Below are 24,556 nucleotides of genomic sequence, written 5' to 3' on the forward strand. Positions count from 1 at the left end.
GGCCAACAGAATGGCCTGGAGAACCCAGATCCTGGAGAGCAAACAACGTTCCTGCTAGGCTCCAAGGTGTCGATAATCCTGATGGTTCCAAGAAATGCAGAGGTGCGTGATAGGAGGAGAATGTTCACTGTTTTTTTAAACCAGCTTTTTGAAAGAATCCTTGGACCCCCCATTTTACATTATTTGGGGCTTTCTCATTTGCACAGGGATTTGTCCCTTTCCTTGTGAGTGCCACGGCTGGGACCACCGTGTACGGAGCTTTCGATCCCCTGTTAGCTGTCGCTGACATTTGCAAAAAATATAAGATCTGGATGCACGTGGATGTAAGTATCCCATAGGGACCACCACTAAAATGTCCTTGCACATTTTTCACCCCGAGTTCATGGAATGAAATGTATTCTGTTTTTTAATTTAGGAATTTATTTTCAGAATGGTGATAGTTAAGCTTTTAAAGACTGCAGAGACAAAGTAATACACAACTCACACAATACACAATATTCGCTGGAAGCAATCTGAGGCTGATTATGCCTTAATGTTCCCAACAGGATAATATTCTTATTTCTATGACCAGGATCTGAGCCGAACACTTAGTTCTCAATTCATTGGGCCATAATGTCCACGGAAGAATAAGGTTTATATACATACACACACGTGTACACACACACACAGTCACACACATGCAAAGCTTACTTCCCTAAGAGAATGATCAAAAGACTAAATAGGAGTTGCACTTATCTAGCCAGTCCAATGGATAAAAAAATTCAGCTCAAATCCGAGACTAGTATAATCGAAGAGGGAAGCAGACTTGACAACTTGCTAGGAAATATGAATCCAAATTTCCAATTTCTCATCTTGGTCAGCTAGTAAGATAAACTATATATGAGATGTTTTGACTGTAGGGTTAGTCACACCAAAAAATAATGGAGATGCACCCATTGAGATATTTTCAAATGAAAAAAATGTCAACTTTGAGAAGGACAAATTAAAGGGATTTAGTTTAGACCAGTATGACTCCAAGTGTGGCTCTAATATCAGCTGATCTCCGCAAACTGCTAATGGCCCACGATAAGATAAGGAATCGATGCCAAATCATTGCTAAGCACAGTGCTCGGTTCAGCTGATGTGTTTTCCATTGTAAGACTTTCTCAACGAAGGAAGCAGAAGTTGATTTACATTCTGGTGCAAGAGGCTTATGTTATTGAGTAGACTGCCTTAGATCATTTTGGCTTTATAGTAAGCATTCAGACCAAATTAATTCCTCTTTGTTTATAAGCAGAAAACCTCCACAGGCTAAGCTAGGTTAATTTCCATTACCCCAGAGTTATCCTGCATAGCAGTTTCCAGTCTTCCTTTCCTTCCCTGATTCACAGTGTGAGTTGTTCATTAGCTTACCAGAGACTCCTTTATTTCACACGTGAAGACACTGAGAAAAGGTTGACAGACTCAAGTACCATCAGTGACCTGGGTCTTGGAACCAGATAGCCTATTAAACCTCACTGTCTGATTCAGGAAGAGGGTTACCCTGACAGCTTTAAAAACAACATTGTGTGTCCCAAGCCAGCAGATGCTATAGGCCTCCTCCAGAATTTCTATTAAAATAGAAGTAGGAGATCTTTTCACCAGTTGTATTAGCTTTCTTTGAAACATATCGTTTACCACTCATTATCCTTACTGTTTATAATTCTATAATTAAACTAGCAAAAAATCTTAAAATATCACACATTTGGAAAATTGAATAATTTTTCAAAGTGTAGAAGGGCTGAAATTACAACAAAGAAAAAAAATGCAACTATACCCAGTTTTTTTCCTTTAAAATTATCCCAGGATTATTTTTTACACCCAGTGAATGTTAACATTTTCCGTGAATCAGCATCTTTACATCTTATCTTTAAAGGAGATCATTACACCAATTCAAATCTTCAAACTTAAGTACAGGTTTTTAAAGGAACACATTCTAATTGCTCAACTAATTGACAGGTACAAATCTTTCCTGCTTGTGTTTTTGTTTTTGTTTTTTTTGTCTGTTTGTTTTGTTTTGTTTTGTTGTTTTAGCTTTGGGTTTATCTTATCCAAAATTACAAGTCAGTAAAATAGGTTTGTGAAGCTGCCTCCTCCCCCTGGAATCATGCAGACTTGTCAAAAAGAGTTTTCCTTGCAACTTGAAAGCTGTTTAAAAGGTCCCAGCCCATCTTCTCTACTCTGAACTGTGGAGATAACAGGGCTTTTTAGTTCTGAGATTATGAGCTTCACTAGGACTAAGAGTGGTGGTGATGGGTTGAGGGAGGAGCTTTCTCCTTCTCATGCAGACTGAGGATATGTTTGGCTCCTTATACCCATATAAGTGTGGGATGGAGCCTAAGACCTTAGAATAGCCCCCTAATTTAACCTTGGAAATCCAGTGCCAGAAGAAAGTGGCTAATCCCCAACTTACCTGGGGTTGAGGCCGCAACTTTCACCCCATGCAATGCTTGCTGTCCTGGAAGACACCAAACTCTAGAAATCCAGGCAATGAAAAAACACTACCTTTTTTTGTATGCTCTCCCTTTTCCAGGCAGCTTGGGGTGGGGGATTACTGATGTCCCGGAAACACAAGTGGAAACTGAGCGGCGTGGAGAGGTACACACAATTTTCTTGTTAACAACGTAAAGTGTGAAAGCTGAATGTGAAAAGCAAATTACACCCCATTTCCGAGAACTGTCAGAGTATAGGTGAGCCCGTGCTATGCAGTGCTTGTGTGACTCTTGTGGTCATATATGCATGAATATCATGTGTAAACAACAAAGAAATTAAATCGCATACCAAGTGACCCAAGTGGAATGTCTCTCAAACATAGAGATTCCTGTGGTTGGCCAGAGGACTCAGGAATGACCTTCCTGGGATCTCTGCACCAACTACCAAAACTCTTTAAAACTTCAGGCAGTCCACTGTTTTCTAGGGAGATATATAGCTTTCATGTTTCATGCGAGGATATATCCACTGCTTTAGAGAAACCAATAAATAATTTTGTGAAGCTAACAAGCACCTAGTAATTTATCAGTGTTGAAAGAGGGCTTTGGGGTCTAACACAGCCTGTTTACTTAAAGTGAAACCTGCTTGTGATAACATCATCTGATAGTTTCATCCCCATAATAGTTTTTTTCTCGGGTAGCTCTGATTGAGGCTGCAAAGCACCTTTTATTCAGAAACTAAGCAGCAGACCACTGAGAAAAGCTGCAAAACACAGAGGAGGTAATATTTGATTAGCATAAAGCCTACTCAGGGCCAAAGGAAAAAGAAAAAGAATTACAGAATGCAAAATCAGCCTCAGGCTTTGGTTCTGGCCCCTCTGCAGAGAGAGCTCAGAGTTCCTGGTTCTCCCATCACAACATGGCAGGTCAAGGACAGTGGTGAACTCTGACGCTCCAGGCAGCTGAGAAAGTCTGGATTCACCCGGGGCTGCCCAGTGCCTACTGTGCCCTGCCCAGTAGCCAGACGCTGCCCAGGAAGAGTTTCCCACTGGCTCTGCCTCTGCACATCTTGACACAATTTCTGTCCCAAGGCGAGGAGAGAGGCTGGTGGAGCTCTGAAGCATCTGGGAGCACGGGTCACGCAGGGCAGCCGGGCCAGAACGAACGGGCAGGGCGTGCTGTGTGACATCCACATGCAGAGAAGCCACCGGTGTGGAAGGAGGGCAGAGTCCGGGGCACCCTGCCTCATGAGCGGAAAGGAGGCTGGTGAAGACTGGGGACAGGGCAGCTGGGGCCCAGGTCAGCAGGGCTGTGTCCCTGGCTCTGCTGCCCGCCCTCTGACTGCAGGCACCTGTTCAGGTGTCAGTGGATGAGGCCAGGTGGGAGCCTGCTTTAGGTCTCCGCTTCTGGTCTGTGGGGCTGAGTGCCTTTTTGTCATGAAGATCTGCCTGAAACCAGACGCTTAAGGACGAGGCAGTGAACCACACAGTGAGAGAGAATGAAGAGAGAACGATTCAGGAGGTGCCTGTTCAGAGCATCAGAACAAGAATCCAATTGACGTGCTATCCAGAGAAGTGGCCTGGACGCAGAACCGTCTCGCCTTTGAGTCCCCTTAAACTGACCAGCACAAAAATTGAGAGGCTATTACTGTCCCTTTCACGCCAGCTGTGACTCCAAGTGCTGTCAGGCAGCCGTGGCGCTGCCTCCACCAGTGACTACCTGAAAGCTCGCGAAACCCCCTGCCCGAGGCCTTGGAAAAATAAACACCCACGCGCTTTTGTACTAAAGACTGTTATTTGAGAGTAAAGCGGAGAACATTCGTCATCAGGACATAGAGTCCTCTCTAATGGCCACAATTCTTGAAACTGTATTGTAAGTAAATCTACTAAGTGGAACAGCCAAACAGCAAGTCCTTTTTAAAAATGTAGGACTGTCAGAAATTCGGGAATTCCCTGGCAGTCCAGTGGTTGGGACCCGGCGCTTCCCCTGCAGGAGGTACAGTCTCGATCCCTGGTTGGGGAACTAGGATCCCACAAGCCGTGCGGTGCAGCAAAAAAAAAAAAAAAAAAAAATGAGGGACCATTGGGACCATTGTTGTTCTGCTTTGAGCCCAACCCCATCCGTTAACCTGAGAGAATGCATCTCAGGGACTCATCAGCAAAAGGCACACGTTCTTTGGTGAATAAGATTGTAGGGTCAGGGGACACCCCCGGCCGTAATGTGCACAGACACACGCTTAGGAAAGCAATGTGACTCCCTTGAGATGTTACGTTTTTCCAAGCGCTAGGACTCTAAAGTGGAGGAAATCCGTGGTCGATTCCTGCCTCCAAATCCAGAGGTGGCCCAGTGGTCCCCGGGGTCCCAGAGTGCCGTCCTCATAACCAAATGGCACGAGCACCTGGAGACTCGCCTGCCCTCCCCTTCAAGAATCAACCCAATTCTCAGAAAGCACCTTTCTTCCCTGATAACTCTGTCAAGCTATTTAGGGACGCTGTGGAGGCCAGGACCCCCGGCACTCCGCGGTATGTTTCTGGGCACTGTCAACAGACCCTCCTTTAATCCCTTCTGGCTGCAGGCTGCTGTGTCCCTGGAAGAACCCGTTGTTGTGGTCCACGCTCAAGACTTTCTGGCCGAGCTGAAGGTCCCAGCACCAATTCTGCCGAATTACCAGTTATTGCTCCCACTCCCACCCCTGAGAGCCAGGGGTTCAGAAACTCAGTTCATCAGTTACCGGACCTCTGTCACAGGCAAGCCGCAGCGCCAGGCACGGCGCAGGCATAAAGTCAGATACGATACGAAGCCAGGCTTCAGGGGGTTGAGAATCTACTAGGGAGACTGCAGTCAACCATGGATTATAATCCAAGGCAGAGGAATGAAAGGCTCGAGAGACAGCTCATTCCTTCTAAACAGGGTTATTAAAGGAGAGGAGGGCTTCCCCCGGGGGTGAGCCCTGGAGCTTCATCAGGCAGAAGTGGAAGAAGGGTGTGAAGGTGAAGAGCAGGGGCGCGGAGGTTTGAGAGGGTCCTTGGGGAAAGTTCAGACAAGCTTGGTGGGAGACTGAGATGGATTCATGGCAGTGACCAGGGAGCTAGTGGAGGGCCCAGGAGTCCTGCCCGGTGAGTCTCCGTAGAGGGCCTGCCTGCAGAGCCAAGTCCAGATCAAGGTCTATCCCTGAGCTGAGCTGAGCTGAGCATCACTGCTGTGTGAGCCATTATTACACACGGAGAGCCTTCCGTTTCCCGGGCCTACAGAGGCCCAGCCGTGGCACCCGTAGTAGTGGTCTGAGAAGAGGAGTGGCATAACGTGTGCTTTGGAAAGGCCACTCTGGATTCCAGAGGAGATGGAGGCCGGGACTGACTAGACGTTACTGGGGCATCACAGAGGCCCAGGTGCGGGAGGCAGTGCAGGGGAGAGATGCTGAGGTTGGGAACCAGGGCGGCAGCAGCAGGGAGGGAAAGGAAAAGGTGAAGCCGGGAGAGTTGCTTTATCCGGGGCAGGGTGCATGATCAGAGACCTGTGCTTCAAGTGTAGTTGAAAGAACTGGTGCTTCTGTGTCCTTCACTTGCTTCTGAAATATTTTGCATGTGTATATAGAAAGAGCACATTCCAATTACACGAAGAACACCAGATGTTACAAAATGCTGAAACACAATTTGTATATAATACTTTTTTTTTTTGCCTTGCTGTACTTTCTAATATTTTAAGAATTTCCAGAGAGTTTCCTCCTTGACAGATTTTACAGTTTTGTATATCATGCTGAAAAGTTGGAGGACATTTTTTGGAGACGTCTTTGATTGAGCTAGCTTTAGTTTGTTGTGTGTAAAACACTTCTCTCAAAAGTTACATCAAAAATCTAGCACTATCGGGAATTCCCTGGAGGTCCAGTGGCTAGGACGCTGAGCTTTCATGCTGAGGGCCCTGTTTTAACCCCTGGTCTGGGATCTAAGATCCCAAAAGACGTGCAGCCTGGCCAAAAAAAAAAAAAAAAAAAATCTAACACCACCATCTTGGGAGTATGTCAAAACTGCCTGGGGAACTTTTCAATGCACACATACCAGTCACATCCCAAGGAAACATTTCAGACTCTCCAGGGTTTTGAGTGAATACCTGTGGCATTAGGTCATGGTTAGAGCAAGGACCTTGCAGACAGGCAATGGCTTGAATCCCACTTGCTGCTTGTGTGCCCTTGGGCAAGGTGTCTCTCCATCTATAAAACTGGTGACCTCACGTGGTTACTGTTGTATGGATTAAATAAATTAATCCATGTGAATCAATTAGGGCAGCACCTGCCATATAGTAAATATTTAATAAATATAGTTAGCATGTGAACACTCAAAATTTTCCAAGTGATTCTCATACACTGTACACACACACACACACACACACACACACACACATACACACACACATCTAGCACCAAAGTATCAATACTACAGAATAAAGTGCTTTATACAGAATTTTAAAAAACTGCAAGTGGTGATGTCAGAAGAGGGGAAAAAAAGAGAATGAAACCAAACACTGAGGTTTGAGAGCTGAATGCTTGGGAGGAAAATGGTGCGAGGAATCGAGGTCCAGGACAGAGGAAAGAGAAAAGATCTGGAAGGATGGTGGCGGGGGAGCAAGTTAACGAGTTCATTTGGGTCTTCTCAGTTTGAAGTGCAAATAGGGGCACTGGGATATGTCTCAAAGCAGCCCTACAGTCTCAGCTCTCTGCAACTTACGGAAAGTCACAGAGGACTGAGTTCCACAGCAAAACATTTTAAAATGAACCCGAAGCTGTTTTTCACAAATTGCCAGCATTTCTCCCATAAGCTAATGCCATGTCCTTGAATCACTCTGTGCATCTTTTTGTACCTTTATGAGGCAGCTCCTCTGAGAGAATTCAGTAACCCATCCATGTGGGTCTTGGCAGCTTCTACTCTAAAAAGACAAATGGGCCACTGCCGAGAAATAAACACCCTCAGTCAGAGACGTGGAGAACAGCCGTTTTCTTCTCTGTCAGGTGTCATTCTCGAGAAAGCTGAGTTTCTTCAGGATCAGGCATGAAGCATAGAACATTACAGAATGTATAGAACCGTGGTGTGTGCGTACCCGTGTCACGAAGCTCGTAAATGATAGAGTTGGAATCAGTAGCAAGAGCCAACCTTATTTTTTAATGTTTACTGTGTGTTGGACACAGTTAAAAGCCCTTTACCCAAACAATTTACTATTATTCTCCTTTTATAGACAAGGAAATTGAGGCACAGAGAGGTTAAGTAACCTGCTCAAGGTTGCACAGCTAGGAAGAGATAGAACATGGATGCAAACTCAGATTGTCTAGCTCCCAAGCTCCCCTCCCTTAACCACTGTTTACCTCCTGCTCAGAGCCAAGGTTTCTTGACTTCGGGGTCATCCTAAAGAGCAAGGTGATGTTTTCCTGGAAGGAGCGTTTCGATACCAGTTCCTTTATTATTCATGGAGTCTTTTAGTCCTCTCTCCAGGGGTGTAGCCATCTGGCCATGAACTGCCTTTGCCTCTTTCCCCAGCTCCAACATATCTGACAGCCAATGTCAAAGCTAAAGAAAGACCGGACAATGAGCTGGACTGTTCATGGATTCAGATAAGATCCGCAGGCCACTAAGTGTTCCCTGACTGGCCAGCCGATGACCGCCATTCATCAACTAAATGAATGGGACCTTTCGCAGCATATTATTTCTTCCCAAGGTTCTCACACCTGGAGTGCCGGCGGCAGGGTGAGCCCCGCTCTGTGGCTCAGCCAGGGGAAGGCCAGCAATGCACAGCGCTCTGGAGGCAGCTGTCACCGATGGTTCTACTACTTTCCTGCCTCTTGTGAGTCTCTTCATGCCAAGGTCATGTTCCTGAGCCTCATCCTCAAGGTTTCTCAGTGTCTCAGAAGACATGCACAGAGACTCACGTGAACTGAGCAGCTGCTTTCCCAGGAACTAGAGGAGGAGGGGATTGGAGCAGCCCAGCGGGAAGTTGAAGAAGGCTGCAGAGATAATACTTGCCTGGCCTTAAAGAATAAGTAGGATTTAACCAAGTGAAGCCACGGGAGATAACATTCCACGAAGAGGAAATTGTACCAGGAGACCCAGGAGTGTGAGAATAGAATTTTCTGAGAACAAAACATACTCTGGTGTGATGGCAGGTGGTACAGGAAACTGCCAGGACTCAAGACTGGACGCCTGGCCTGGGGTCACCTACGTGCACGCCATGAGCTCTACCCCACGGTTTGGAATTTAGGCCGGAGGCAAAAGGAAAGAGGAGAAGGCCACAAAGAGAGCTAGAAAATAACGATGATACCGGGTGAAGGGTGAAATGGAAACCAAGCATCCGTTAAGACAACATACCCAGATTAAAATAATAACAATTATTATTATTAAAGGACTCTGAACCAGGACTATGGTTTAGGCTTTTCAAGTATCATAACCCCCTGAGCTTAGAATCACTATTACTGATGGGAGAGCATTCAATGTATCAAGCGTGTTGGAACAAAATAGATTGAAAGCCGCTATAGGAGCCATAGCACATCTCCCCCACGGACCAGAAGGATATCTCTGGATGAGAGAAGAGATGGAAGCAGGGGATGAACTAGAAACAGTGATGAAAAAACACGTTTGAAACATTTGGTAATTGATCGAATGGGAAGAAGGAGGAATTAGGTTGGGAAAATAACAAAATTCAGCAGCGGAATGAGCCATTGCTCAGAGCTCCGGGGCACTGCAGTTGTGTCAGAAGCAGGAACACCGCAGGCATGTGAGGGCCCCTGCGTGGCGCCCTGCTCCGTGGTGGCCACAGGAGGGACCTGGGACTAGATAATCCCGGTCACTCAGAGAGGCTCTCAGGCCACCGTGAAGGCTGAATGGAGCTGCTAGCCCTCGCTGACCGTCTCTGCAGACAAAGAAAAGCTTGTAGATTGAAGAGTCCACCTCTTGTTTTGTAAATTAATGCCATGCTGGAGTCTGAGAAACAGTGCCCAGAACCCTGAGCTCTGCGGCCCATCACAGGGTCTTGGTGATCTGACCCCATCACGGGTGCCAGCCTCTTAACGCGGTTTGTTTCCTTTAGGGCCAACTCCGTGACGTGGAACCCACATAAGATGATGGGCGTCCCTTTGCAGTGCTCTGCTCTCCTGGTGAGGGAAGAGGTATGTCTTTCCTGACTCGTGGGCCAGTCCGTAGGCGGGGATGGATAGAGTAAATGTGTGTAGTGATGAAATCAGGATGATGATGTTACAGGCTGGAACAGTGAGCCGCAACCCCCAAAGGGGAGCTTGTTAATGAGGATAATTGTAAGGTCCTGCTCTTATGTCCAAATAGGATGGTATATTTTGACTAGACAAGACAGGCGTGTTCCAGGCATGGCTAAATTGTACTTGTGAAAAAGCTGTAGGACACTTGGTTGTCCTCTGCAGGGTCAACAGCGGGTCAAGAGAGAAATATCATTCAAACAATAGTAATGGGATGAAAAAAGTGGAGTTTCAGGATGAGGGAGGTGGCGGTTCCCCACTGGGCTCTGGTTAAACCACACGTGGCGTGGTTTGCTCAGGTTAGTGTCAAATCGTATAGGGGACCCCATCAAACTGGAGCTCGAACAGTGAGGAACATTAGTCAATGTGGAAGAGGGGTGGTTGAAGAAAACTAAAGATGTTTAATCTAAAAAAGATTTAACTTAAAGGGCTGAGGGCAGGGCCTTCAAATGACTCAAGGGGGAGAAATTTACTTTTTTTTCTTGAGGCTTCAGGGAGCTGGGTTAGTAACACTGGATGGGACAGCTTTGATGGCACAATTAGAATTACCAGGATTTGAGGTCTGACGTGGGGTCAATAAAAAGAATGCTTTTCTAACAATTAAGCTGCCCAGCCGGTGATGAATGACTTAATGCAGGAATAAATTCATTTTCAGGGCAGGTGACTGAATGGAGACGGGACAACCGCTCATTAGTAAGAGGATGGAGACACAGAAAGGGAAGGAATAGGGACTTCCCTCGTGGTCCAATGGTTAAGACTTGGCTCGGCCACTGCAGGGGGTGTGGGTTTGATCCTGGTCGGGGAAATAAGATCCCGCATGTCTCATAGTGTGGCAAAAAAAAAAAAAAAAAAAAAAAAAAGAAGAAGAAGAAGAAGGAGAAAGGGGAAGGAATAGATGAATAGCTCTATAGCTCTAGGATCCCTTTGAAATCCAAGAGTTTACGATGCTCTGACAGCATTTCCTTTATAGGGGTCCAAGGGTACATGCTATAAGATGGTATTAAGTATTCTGTGATGAGAGTTCTTGGTTTTCAAAAAGCTTGGGATATATTAGCTTAAAGAGTTAAAAACAAGTTTCATTACTTCAGGACATACCAGAGCCTTCAATTGCTGATATATATTATAAACATCTAAAAAGAAGGTATTTATGATAGTTTTCTGAAGTTTCTTTGACCAGGGGAATTTCTTTGACAGCAACTGTTTTACTACCAGCAGCTACTCATGTATTTTAAATAGTTGGGGATATAATGGCTCAGAATCAGGATATTTTCTCACTTTTATGTGACTTTTACTTGTCCTCTTGTACAATGAGACTGGTGCTGTCCCACCTTTTAGAGGTCATGTGCTTTGAGTTGCTTTTGCTGTCCCAGTAGAAGCTGGTCTGGTCTGTCCATCTTTCCACACCCCTGGGTGGTCTCCCTTGGGACTGAAGGCACCTAGTCATGAGCTTGTGTGGCTGGCAGAAAATGGTGCCAAATTTCTATGACCATGAAACAAAATAGGTGCACCAATTGCAATTTTCAGTCTTATTGGTCTTCAAGTCCAAGTCAATGTCATTCTATTGCTCTATTATAATTACATTGTATTGAATTTCCACTACTCTCAAAAAAAACTACTTAATGAATTCCACTGAATGTGAATTCCAGACTACAGAACTGGACCCAGTTCTGTTATCCACCATCTGGGTACTCAGTCTGGTCTTTCAGGACCTAGATTGAATTTTAGTTGCATTTTGTTTTAGTTTGGAGAACTTTTAAAAAGGGTTCTCACTTCTAACTACAATGAAGCGATCACAGTTTAGTCTTTTCTTCACTTGTCATGAGTCACAAAAGAAAAAAGTAAATGCCAAAGCTTCTGTAAAATCACAATTACCCTGTAGATAACCAAGGTATCAAAGGCTTCCTGTGGTCCATGACAAATTGCAGTGTGGTGGGGAGGCTGACAATGCTGTTTTAGTCAGAGAACATGATTCATCCACTGGTCTTTGGAATAGTTCAGTCACTTTGCCACCCATTTTCCATAGTAAACTTGTGGTGCAAGGGCAAATTAATAGTCATTGACAGTAAAACTTTCCACTGTAACTACTGTTAGCAAATAAGTATGAAAACTCAGTGCTTTAATCACTCTTGAGAGAGGAGCGTGATGTCTGAAAGTCAGAAATATTCACTATTGAAGACCTCAGAGTAGCAATGTCTTTTTCTTTTAGATTTTAGCATGTAAAAATGATAGCAATGAACTGTCTTAAAAACTATGATTTCCATAAAGAACACAAGCCCTTACAGCTAAATGATAAACTACTTGAACTAAAAATGAACAAAATAGTAGAAGAATCACACTAATAATATTTTACAAAACCAAAGTGTTTCCAAAATAGTTTGATTACAACAAAACCAGAACACCAGGATATTCTCCCAATGAACACTATATCTCTGATTGTGATTTTTTTTTACATAAATGCCTTCTCACTGAAATTTGCCTCACCTGGATTTACTTCCCAACTGTTCCATTTCTAGGTGTAAGTTTCAGAGCAGCTTACCTAAAGTTTTTGAGATTCAGTCTCATCAGTAAGATGGGAATTATTAGTAACCAGCCACAATAACAGGTATTGTAAAGCTTAAGTAAAATAATCAACAAATTAAAAAATAAATAAATAACTTGTCTTAAAAACCAGAGTAAAAGTGTCTATATGCCCTGTTGTTAACTTCTGGTAACAGTTGACCCTGAGCCATTTATCCCTAGAGTTGACCTATCACAACAGCCCATCCTGTCCAGATATTGGCCTTGTTTTTTTTTTCCTCATTTGATTCTTATCGTTTTCTTTCTCCAGAATATTCAGTATCTCTTTCTTTTTCCCTTCCTTCCTTCCTTCCTTCCTTCCTTCCTTCCTTCCTTCCTTCCTTCCTTCCTCCCTCCCTCCCTCCCTCCCTCTCTCTCTCCCTCTCTTTCTCTCTCTCTTTCTTTTTCTTTCTTTCTTTCTTTCTTTCTTTCTTTCTTTCTTTCTTTCTTTCTTTCTTTCTTTCTTTCTTTCTTTCTTTCTTTCTTTCTTTCTTTCTTTTTCTTTCTTTCTTTTTCTTCTTTTTTCCTTAATTTCCACCACAATGTAAATCTAATAGAATACCTGATAAAGTTAGTAGAGTTTCCTAAGTTTTCTCTTCTCCTCTAGGGGCTGATGCAGAGTTGCAACCAGATGCATGCCTCCTACCTCTTTCAGCAAGACAAGCACTACGACCTGTCCCATGACACCGGAGACAAGGCCTTACAGTGCGGACGCCACGTCGATGTTTTTAAACTCTGGCTAATGTGGAGGGCAAAGGTGAGCATGCCGGGACTGGCTGAATGTTGACTGAAAAACAGACACTGCATCTGGTGACCCTTATCATGACATGAAAAATTGATTTCCAAATTGAAAATTATTTACCCAAGGTTAAGTTTCTCGAATCCTAGATCTAGTTATCTGCATTCTACGTGGACAAGAATATAAGAAAACCCATTGTGTGTGTGTGTGTGTGTGTGTGTGTGTGTATGTGTTTTCTTTTAAGCCAGATTGCCTCTAACGCTCACTCATCTGAAAAACCAATCCATGTTGCTTCCTACAGCAGAACCTCTGGATTCCTAAGAGGTGGTCCAGGGTTGTGTTTGTCCCAGCTCTTGGTTTTTACCCAGTGATCGATCCTTTGGGCAGGTTAAGTGCAAACTTTTTGTTTGGAGAACAAAAAGGAAAAGGAAAAAAATCCCAACGTGATAGCTTTTTTTTGACATTTCACAGGGTAATCTCTAGTTATAAAGCTTTTTTCAAAAATTCTGGAACTACCTAGTGACCTCCTTTGGTTTGGTTTCTCTATTTACCTCAGAGATTAACTGTGGATAATCACCCCCCTCTCAGGACCAGATCTCTGTAACTAATGGTGTGTGCTACCTGCTGGACCTAATCGTAGCTTCAAAGAGCATACGTGTGTGGTTACATGTAAGCAGGGTGAAAAGGTCAAAGATTTTTATTTTTTGTTTTGACCAGATTCCTAACTTACATGTCACTCAGTGACTTTCCACCTGGTTTTATTGATCTCCCACAGGTGGCAGTGGCCAGAGCCAACGGGGACATGCCGGGAAAACCCAACTGCTAGAAAACTCCAACTGTTAAAAGAGTACGTGAGGGTAACCTGACAAAGGGAGAGATGAGAGGGAAGCTGGCATGCCCTGAGGTCCTGTGTGTTTGGGAAATGGTCCACAAATTTGGCTCTGAGTTTTCTAAGTAGCCTCCGCAAAGAGGCGACAGGTTCAGCCCCATAGGAACAAGCAAATAACTCGATTCGCTGGATGAGACCACAGAATGGGTCCTTCCTCAGGTCTGTGTAAAATGCACAGCACCCAATCCATATGCTGGTGTCTATAAAATTGTTCAAAGTCAACTGGATTGCCTTAAACAGTTCAGAGAGGTGGACGGCTAACAAGAAAAAGAGGGGACGTGGAAGTGAAGCAGTGCAGTTGATAACTATTTTATGAAATCTTCTTTTTTTTAACTTTAAAAAAATTTTTTCATCTTTATTGGAGTATAATTGCTTTACAGTCTTGTGTTAGTTTCAGCTGTACAACAAAGTGAATCAGCTATAGGTATACATATATCCCCATATCCCCTCCCTCTTGAACCTCCCTCCCACCCTCTGTATCCCATCCCTTTAGGTCTTCACAAAGCATCAAACTGATCTCCCTGTGCTCTGTAGCAGCTTCCCTCTAGCTATCTATTTTACATTTGGTAGTGTATATATGTCAGTGCTACTCTCTCACTATGTCCCAGCTTCCCCTCCCCCCACCCCCATGTCCTCAAGTCCGTTCTCTACATCTGCATCTCTGTTCCTGCCCTGCCATTAGGGTCATCAGTACCATTTTTCTAGAGTCCCTATATATGCGTTAGCATACGGTGTTTGTTTTTCTCTTTCTGATTTACTTCATTCTGAATCTTCTTTAAACCCATCCTGGAAAAGGGCAGTTTAACTAGACAGATGGTCTTGCTTAATGCACCAATAACTCTTAGATGGTTTCCAGGGATGGCTGGACTACATAGTCTTCCAGCAAGCCTCCAAAATGGTATTTGCCCTGGTTGAGTTTTCTCTGTGTTGCTAAGGATCAGGCAGTTACCTGGAGTGAGGCCCAAGGTGAGTTATTGCCCCATAAAGGTGGGAGATCAGTGAGCTGAAATCCCTTGAGCTGAGCAGGGGACCTCTTCCTCTTTTGAAAGTTGAGAGCCCGACAAGGACAGGTATCTGGTCCCCACTGCCCAAGACGAGACTCATTCTGTTGGCAACAACACTTTTATTTGGCAAAAATAAATCAATCAAGAATGTAGATTATCAGTGAACTCTTAGACTGTTTTAAAATGAGCAGGTTTTTCATTTCACTGATTGATGGGAATTATAAAATACCAAAGGTAAACATCAGCTAGTAAGTTGAGGAAAGCTTGGTCTCTAAATATTGTTCAGTATCACTCTTTTGTCTCTTGTTCCCCTGGTGTTTTTATTAAGATGATGATTATTAGCTATATTTACATAAAAATGTTTCTGACACGGTTCATCAGTTCCTGCTGCTCCTTTTCCATCAGAAGCCTCCCTGCCAGCGTGGTGCAGCCGGCTGGTTCTCAGAGAAACCACTTGGAGGATATCAGGTGTGAATTAAACAGCAGGACCAAATGAAGCTTGAAATAAAGGCAAAGGATCCAATTTCTAAAGGGCTGAAATACAGGCACCAAAAGAGGGGATAAAAAGAGAGAGATAGAAAGACAAAAATCACAGTGGCTGCATAACTTATGGACACATATTTTTTGCATGGAAAAATAGTTTAATATAATACACTATCATCACCCAGAATTTAAAATATTTTAAAGTAATGATTTCATGTTCATCACATTTGGGTAAAGGAATAATTCATTTTCTAACATTCATATATAAGGTGTGAACAAAAATGAAGACTCATTGATAACTCTATAATTAATGAAAGTCAACACATTCTTTATACTTAAATGCAAAAATATATAACAGTGGAGAACTAAAAATGAGAATTTGAGTTACTTGGAAGACATGGACACATATAGATTTTTTAATTCCTTACACAAACTCATAAGTATCTAGACATCTAAAGGCCAGAAACGTCCATTTGGCTTTCAACTGAAAGCTGCATTTAAAAAAAATGAAATGATAATAATTATTAAAGTAATAAGCTCGGCCCTACAGTCCAGATCAAAGGTGAGGGTAATTAGCCTCTGACCCCCCTAACTCTTTGGTCCTGCCAGCCAGGGCAGGAGAAGTCACCCTCTCCTGAGAAGAACCACGAGAGAGTTGGCCATGTCATTCTATTTTGCATCTGCAAAAACAAAACAGTAAGTCCCCTACATACGAACCTTGAGTTGCAGACTTTCAAAGCTGTGAATGTGCGTTTGCTTGTCAATCACATAAGGTAGTTCACGTGTCTGGCGTACATTGTCACATGTGTGGCGTACATTGTCACGTGTGTGCATCCTCCAGAAGTGGTTGTCCTCTTGTGTACTTTACTGTACGGTACTATTTTTTGTGCTTGTCTTTTTAATGTGTTATTTGGGTGAAAAGTATTATAAAGCCATTACAGTACAGTGCTATATAGCTGATTGTGTTAGTTGGGCACCTAGGCTAACTTTGTTGGACTTACAAACACATTGGACTTAGGAATGTGCTCTCGGAGTGGAACTTGTTCGTTCCTAGGGGCCTCGCTGTAATGGGGAGGAAGAGGAATGTGGGGGAAAGTGGCGTTCATCAGATACACCTGCAAAATACACTGTTCCAGTGAAGCCACCTTTTCTCCTTAGTAAGAGAAACCACATGACACATAGTGTTCTAAATATAAATTACTCTTCTTTCACCTGTTAATAACAAACGGAGTTAAATGCACTGAAGACCATCATGTTAAATCCGAGACAACTTGATTGAAGCAAATTAATACAGAAAAAAGTACTGGGCCTCCTGATGTGGGATGCTAGGAGGTGTTCTGGGTGGTGGTGTGATTTGTAAGTCTTTCCCTGGCAAAGACACTGTGTCTGCCATCAACTCTGTTCTTGTTCAATAGACCTTTTATTTGGTCTGCATTTTATTAGTGAAGCTTAAGACTTGATGATTATTTTTCATCTTGACAGATTTCCTCAGTGGTTAAAACTCAGTGGTAGACAGAAACAAACAAACAAACAAAAAACCTCAAAAGGAATCCCCTGTTTTAGGCCTGCAGTGATGGCTTAATAGGTAACTACTGAGTTTTCACCGAAAACCTTTGTGTTTGTATATGATTATGCAAATCGGCAGATTTCCTTAGAGTTTTTTCTGATTGGCCTCTGTAATTAAAATGTAGATGGCAGAGGGGTTGGCAAATGGCCAAGGGAAAAAAATAACAGGAGAAAACTATTAAAGGGAAATGGATGTCTGCCACTCTTTGCTGAGTGACTGAATATTCCCTTTCTCTCTAAAATATTCATTTGTTCTAGTAAGTGGATACTGAGCATCTGTTATCGTGCCTGGTGCTGAATGGGACCAGGGGGCTCCAGCTCTCCAGGCAGGAAATGCACCAATGACCATCACAAAAGACAGAACACAACTGGTTATAAAGGAAACCCAGACACACCTTGAAGAGTTAAAGACTGGAGAGACAAGGCCTAGTTTGAGAGCCATGAATGATTTCTCAAGAGGTGACCCTCAAGATGGTCGTGAACATGATGGGTAGAATGTGTAGGACTTCCATCAGCAGAGCTGGGAAAAAGACATCCCAGGAAGAAGGTCAGGCAGGGGCTAAAGGGCGTATTCTGAGCTAGTGGAGCTTCTCAGTTGACTGAAGGAGAATTAGGGTGCTACCATCCAGATAAGAGGGAATGAGTGGGTCCATCTAAACCCATCCTAGCTAGGTGTGTGGGGTGAGGGAGAAGTAAAACATCCTTCCCCCAAAGCTCCTTCAGCGCAGCCTGGACACTGGGATCCTGCCTTCCTCCCAGAAGTGCTCTTCTGAGCTTGCAGCTTCCTTCACAGCAACTCGGGTCACGGGGATGCAATGCCTGATAAGGTTTTCCATGTGCCTTTGTCATTCTCACCAGAAGAACTGTGTGGTTATATAACGATTCAACAAGCATTAGATAAATAAATGAGTTTTGGAGAATCTCCTAAAAACCTGCAAAACCTTGAAACTAAAATATGGGTCTTATTCCCATAAATACCCCATTTGAAAGGAGGAGCCCCAGGCTTCTAAGGGCATATCAGCGTTCCCGTGTCACTTGCCCTGTAGCCCTCTAGCCTTCCTCTGAAGGGGGCGGCCGGATGACTCCTGAGCCTCTCCAGAGTGAAGTCCCAGACTAGCAAAGGCAGGAGGGCTCCCACCCCGTTTGTGGTAACCCCACTCCCTTTGTGATACAATCACACTCATTTTCAGAGTGTTCATTTCACCTCACCACGTCTCTGTGTGGGAAGTCAGACAAGCATTGGCATTCCCGTGTGACCAGAGAGGTTAGCCAAGGTCATACGGCTAGACAAGGTCAGAGTCGTACTGGTCCTGGACTATCCTGGAACAGCTCCACGCGGGTTAAAACCCAACTCTAGGCTGGTCCAAAGGATCCAGTTTGGAGAACGATGCCATCCCCTTCCTCTTACCTAAGCTCCATGCCATGTGGACTCAAACTGCCAGGTCGGTCCAAACCAATCCTAAATCCTTGGTACTCACAGACTCATGGAGCGCTGGCCCGAACGGGCATCCAAGGCATCGGCTCAGTCCTTGGAGTTATCAGGAACCAGCCAGCAAGGGTAGCAGTCTCCAAAGAAATTAGTTTCTGAACCTATTAGATCTCTTTAATGCCGCTTGTTCTTGTATTATTATTATTATTAATTTTTTTTGGCCGTGTTGGGTCTTTGTTGCTGTGCGCGGCCTTTCTTTAGTTGCTGGGAGTGAGAGCAGCTCTTTGTTGTGTTGCACAGACTTCTCATTGAGGTGGCTTCTCTTGTTGCGGAGCACAGGATCTAGGCACATGGGTTTCCGTAGTTGCAGCATGCAGGCTCAGGAGTTGTGACACACGGGCTTAGTGACTCCACAGCACGTGGGATCTTCCAAGACCAGGGATCGAACCCGTTCCCCTAATGCAGGTTATTCTTAAACATGTTTCAGATGTTACAAGTCACTGGCTCTGCCAGGTCCCGCTTTTAGCTGAGATGATAAGACTGTGTGTTAACAGCAAAGTGGGCCCATCTTATCTGTATACAGTTGCTTCCTCTAGATGTCAGGTTGTATGAGTCACTGGGAGGCCTGTTCTAAGAGTTCCCGGGATGAGCATTAGCTGTTTCTCTAAGCATATGCCCTTAGCACTCCACAGATACCAAAGGAGTTAGGAGTAAAGCCATGTTGAAAAGTAATTCCCTACTGTGTCCTGTTGTCAGTTAAATAGTTCCAGTCCAAGGCTGTTGTGTTGTTTTTTCCAAGTCCAGATCCTGGACTTCCAAGAGCTTGAAACTAAAAGACCTCCGATAATGTTCACCCTTTTCAGACAGATGAGACATTTATCCCCAAGGGAGAAGTCTAATAAGCTTTGCAAAATGATAGGTTAACAAAGCATCTGTGTGCCCCTTAAGAGTCATTCATTCGTTTGTCCAACCAATATTCATTGAGCACCTACCCTACTTATTCCATAATGGGGGTACACTGGTGAACAAAAGTGAGGTCTGGAAATGGTGAATTTACCTGATGGGCAGCGACTAAGCAGGCATCCTGGGGGGTGTGTGGGGGGATCTCTGACGATGCTTCTTACCCACAGGAAAAGAATAGCCAGCCCTCCTGTTATTAATGACTTCCATAATTACTCCTCTGAGTGGCAGAGGCAAATTTTCCCCTCGAGTAATCAAAATAATTGCCTGGGGAATGGAGGCTTGGGAAAAAGGGATTGTGCCGTGGAGAGCTGTGGTGACATGAAAGGGAACAAAAGCACCTGACGGGGAGAGCATTAAAGGGGAACTAATTGCCAGAAAAGCCTCTAGCGACACAGTCTTGTGTCAGGAAAGGGCGGGCGCAGAACTGAGACCTACGGGGCAGAAAGACCACCAGTGCCCAGAGAGATTCGTCCCGACATCTCCCCTGACGGCTCGCCCACCTTTCTCAGCCTGCTAACCTTTCTTCTTCTCTCACTTAGGGGACCACGGGGTTTGAAGCACACATTGATAAGTGTTTGGAGCTGGCGGAGTATTTATACAATATCATCAAAAACCGAGAAGGTTATGAAATGGTGTTTGATGGAAAGGTATGTATTCGGATTTCTACAATCCCCCAAAGTGTAGTCCACTCCAGTTCTTATCTCTGGTATTTTTTGACGTTAAGAATGTACTGTCTAGGTAAGTGGGACTGTTACAAAGGAGAAGCAGGGGTGAGGGGGTAGCCATTCAGAGCCGAAGTAAAAATCAAACTCACGAAAAAATAACTGTACGATGGTGTGAAAGTCAGGCGCTCCAAAGATATGCCTGATTACAAATGTAAAAGCAGGATTGTATCTGGAAGCTGCAGAATAGATGTGAAATGTCCTTGGAATTTGCAAACTTGCCAGTTTGGGCGGAGCGTGAATCTTACTTTCCTCTTGGTAGCCTCAGCACACAAACGTCTGCTTCTGGTATATCCCTCCGAGTTTGCGTGTCCTAGACAACAGTGAAGAGAGGATGAGCCGCCTCTCCAAGGTAAGGACGTGAGCGCCTCTGATCTCTACCTCCATGTGTATAGTGGGCCTTTCACATGCATGTCATCCTTAGGACAGATGTGCATGTCTTTAGCAGAAATCCATCCTCAGCCTTGGTCAATTCAGCAATTCAGAATTAGAAATGAAAATTTTAGAATGTGCAAGAAGTACATTGATAAAGAAGTAGATTGGCCTCATATATAAAGTGACTCTTTTGAAAGCCTGTGTTATTAAATGTAATTGGTGAGATTTTAATATTCTCAAATATCTTATTTATAGTTATTCTGCTTTTTCATTTTTCAAAATTTTGGCCTTCCAAGATGTAAAAACAGAAAAGTTTTATAACACATAGTGAAAAATACATTTCTGTGATATCTTTGTGAGATTATTTCATGATGCTTTAATCTGAGCCCTCTTTGGAGGAAACAAAAGTGGATTTACATTATGGAAGAGTTCCCTAGTTGTTGTTTTCTAAAGGATTTAAAAAGCTAATGGTACAAGGGAGAAAATGGTACCCTGAAACTCTTAAGGCATCCCCAAAGAGCTCTTCTTCATTAAGCCTTAGTGAATTCTTCAACATGCCTCTCCTCTTTTCCTACTGACTTTATTCAGCAAAACCAAGGATGTGACCACCCCCCAAAAGAGTCTAGAACAAAATTAAAGTGCTATATACTCATCAGAATAGTCAGAATCTTATTTTCCTTCTTAACTTGCAATTAGTGATTATGCAATGAAATAGATGTTCCATGTTCTTGCTAATTTTAGTTTGTCAGCATTTTCTGGAAGCAACGAGAAGCCATATGTACTTAGACAGCTGTGATTTCTGCCAGCCCAGCAAGCTTCAGGAACTGGGGGGGTTTCAACCTTACTTTCTGCCAAAATCTGTTTGGGATGATGGCGGTGACCATTAGTCTTTTGACTTCCAATTTGCATTTATTTGAAAAATTGGCGTTGATCACCCTTAATAATTAATCCCATTCCTATGTGCTCTTACTTGGATTGCCCATGAAAACGAAATCAGAGTTTAATTCATTGAGTAAAGCATTATTGTTGTTTCATCAGTGCTAAAGAGCAAGCATGATTTATTGCACAAATAAAACTAAGGAATAGTTATGTGATTTTTTTCCCTTAAATTCCTGCAGACACATGGATTTGGAATTCCTTTTCTAGTCTGGGATTTCTCTTTCCAAAGAACATATTGACTTACGATGCCTCACAGCACAAAGTGATATATTTCATGTCCTTGGGCTAAAATATTCTAGTAGATCCATTTTCAGGACTTAATCCCAGTATTGAAATATTTAAATTCTTTTTTATATTTATTCCCTGGGATGAGCCTGATGCCCTGCATATATCATTAATCCTTTGGGTGAAAGAGGATCAACCCAACAGAAACATTCCTCTTTATAATTACCTCCTGTGGAATAAGGAGGGAGCAGAAAGGGATGGAAGAACTTGTTCATCTAGACTCAGAAAATCTCAGTGTTGGCATCATCATCCACATTCATTTTTAGGTGAGGAAATTAGGTTCAGAGTGTGAAGTGAAAGTGAAAGGAACATGAAGGTCAAGTCTGGCTTTGGCTTTGGTAACTTACAAAAAATTGGTCCTAATGGGAATCATGTTGATTTTTCACACTGAGTACTTTGGGGATTAAAACCTCATTGCAAACCAATGATTATGTAAGTGTTGATATTCAGAAGTTGCGTGTTCATGACACCATTCCATTTGAATCTATCCTTCATTTAAGATGCATAGAACTGTGATAGAAGGCATAGTTCCCATACTGAACTGAGTTGCTGACTATGAAGATCTAACATAAGTCTAAAGCTTCCCTGACATCTATATTCCTGGTTAAGTATTTGTGGGAACAAACCTAAAAGATCAATGTCATATTTACAGACCCAAGTGGTAAAATATGTGGACAGATCCTGCATAGAGTTGGACATAATTTAAAATGTATGCTTCGTCCTGGGAGCTGTTCCTCTTATGCCACTCTTTATGTTCAATAAGGACTCAGGGAGCCCTCCGTGTGCACACACTGCTGTGCTGATAAAAGAAGAGAAAGACACTGTCCCTGCCCTCCAGGAGCTTACAGTTGAAGTAAAAAGATGAAGTGTATTTTCTCATAAGTGAGGGGGACAATAGGAAATTAGAATATAGACTGAATCTATGGATAACCATTAGGTATCAATACTTACAACATGGAGAAAATATGCTAACGGACTACAAAAGTCAGGAAAGGCTTCCTAGGGGGTATAGGACTGTGGCAGAGCCTTGAAGTCTGTGTAGGATGCAAACTGGAAGAGAAAAGGTATTCTAAGCAAAGAGAATAAGTGTGACATGGTGAGACTGGTCCTCAGTGTGAGGGGATAAAAATAAGTGAGGCTGAACTTCCCTGGTGGTCCAGTAGTTAAGACTCCGAGCTTCCAATGCAGGCAGTGTAGGTTCGATCCCTGATCGGAGAACTAAAATTCCCACATGCCGTGTGGGGCAGCAAAAAAAAAATATATATATATATATATGGTACATTCAAGGGATATTGAATAAGTAGGTCTTGTCAGAGTTGCAGATTCATTTGGGTGAGCACTGGGAAATGAGTCCTCAGAGCTGGTGACAAAAGGCATTTATGCTGAACTAAAGAGTTTGAACTTAATTTCATACACAATAGGGGACCAAGGGCTATACTCATCTGCCTGGCATAAATGTGTTCAATCTTGTCTGTGATCCAATTCGTAAGGTTAAATCCTTGTCAGTGCAGCTTTTTGCCTCAGCTGATTCTTCATCATTATTAGGAAATATATTTCAAAACATCTTATAAACTGAGGTAATGCAAAAGAGAATAAAAAGAAACTAGGAAGCTTTAGGGTCGCAAGAAAGAAAATAACTTCAGGATCTCAAAAGTCTGCTTATTTTTACATATCACTTGATAGTGAGGCTTACATCTTGGTAACCAGTCTTTGAAATATGTCTTACTTCCAATGGTTTTATCTTTACTGAGGGGAGAAAAATCCCTAAATGTTGTATCACTAAACTCTTTAGCCTTGGAACCAACATCAGATTCGTCCTGGTCTTCTAAAATACTTGGCAGAACGTCAAGGTGTCAAGACGTTCATAGCCTACCACTGATGATTCCTTTTAACATCTTCGAGATCTTGGATGTGTTAAACTGCTTCAGCCCTCTGATTCCAAGAAAAGTGGAAGGCAATTCCTTCAAGGGAAAACAAAGATGGTTCTGATTGTTCAGTTAAAAACTAAAAATGCTGCTTGGTTTTGGGTTCTCTGATGAAAGGAAGAGTCCCTGGGAGAAACAGTCACTGCTGTGGTCTGCTCTCTCCCGCAGGTGGCTCCAGTGATTAAAGCCAGAATGATGGAGCATGGGACCACAATGGTGAGCTACCAGCCCTTGGGAGACAAGGTCAATTTCTTCCGCATGGTCATCTCAAACCCTGCAGCAACTCACCAAGACATTGACTTCCTGATTGAAGAAATAGAACGCCTTGGGCGAGATTTATAATTACCTAGCTCACTAAGCTGTTTCAGTTCTCTAGGTAGACAATTAAGTTGTCACAAACTGTGTAAATGTATTTGTAGTTTGTTCCAAAGTAACTCTATTTCTATATCGTGGTGTCAAAGTAGAGTACAGTTTAAAAATCAAAAACAAACCAACATTGCTCCTTTTAAAAATCCTTTCGTAAGTTTAGAATACCTCTCTAATAATTAGTGACAAAAGGCTGTGTTCTAATCAATAAGGAAAAGCTTAAAATTGTTATAAATACTTCCCTTACTTTTAATATAGTGTGCAAATCAAAATTTATTTTCACTTCAGAGTAGTAGGGTTGAACAGTGCCAAATTGCCCCCGAATCATAAAAGGTTCTCTGGGGTGCAGTGAAAAGGATAAAGTAAATATAAAATGTAGGTTGACAATAAAAAAAAAACAACTCTTGCCTTTTTCATAGTATTAGAAAAAAATTTCTAATTTACCTATAGCAACATTTCAAATGTATTTAAATGCATATAATTTTACAAAAGGAAAATATATATATTAAAAAGAAATCCTATTTTGTAACATATAGATTTTTATTTTATATGGGTTATAAAAACTGCAGGGGCAGATATAAAAACTAAGCCAGATTTTTTTTTTTTTCTCTTTCTTTTA

At 43.0% G+C, this 24,556-nt stretch overlaps 1 protein-coding gene across 1 annotated transcript in view; it reads left to right on the forward strand.

Moving 5' to 3' along the window:
• The window catches only part of GAD2 (glutamate decarboxylase 2), a 67,399-nt gene extending 43,048 nt beyond the window's left edge, over positions 1-24,351 (forward strand). Inside the window, exons 10-16 of the mRNA XM_057732047.1 lie at positions 207-323; positions 2,552-2,616; positions 9,516-9,594; positions 12,860-13,009; positions 19,865-19,972; positions 20,310-20,399; positions 23,740-24,351. Of these exons, the coding sequence (XP_057588030.1) occupies positions 207-323; positions 2,552-2,616; positions 9,516-9,594; positions 12,860-13,009; positions 19,865-19,972; positions 20,310-20,399; positions 23,740-23,913 (783 nt within the window). The 3' untranslated portion in view covers positions 23,914-24,351. The remainder of the gene's footprint in view (positions 1-206; positions 324-2,551; positions 2,617-9,515; positions 9,595-12,859; positions 13,010-19,864; positions 19,973-20,309; positions 20,400-23,739) is intronic.
• Positions 24,352-24,556: the final 205 nt, after the last annotated feature.

The sequence above is a fragment of the Hippopotamus amphibius genome, chromosome 4 (genome assembly GCF_030028045.1).
Source record: "Hippopotamus amphibius kiboko isolate mHipAmp2 chromosome 4, mHipAmp2.hap2, whole genome shotgun sequence".
NCBI lineage: Eukaryota > Metazoa > Chordata > Mammalia > Artiodactyla > Hippopotamidae > Hippopotamus > Hippopotamus amphibius.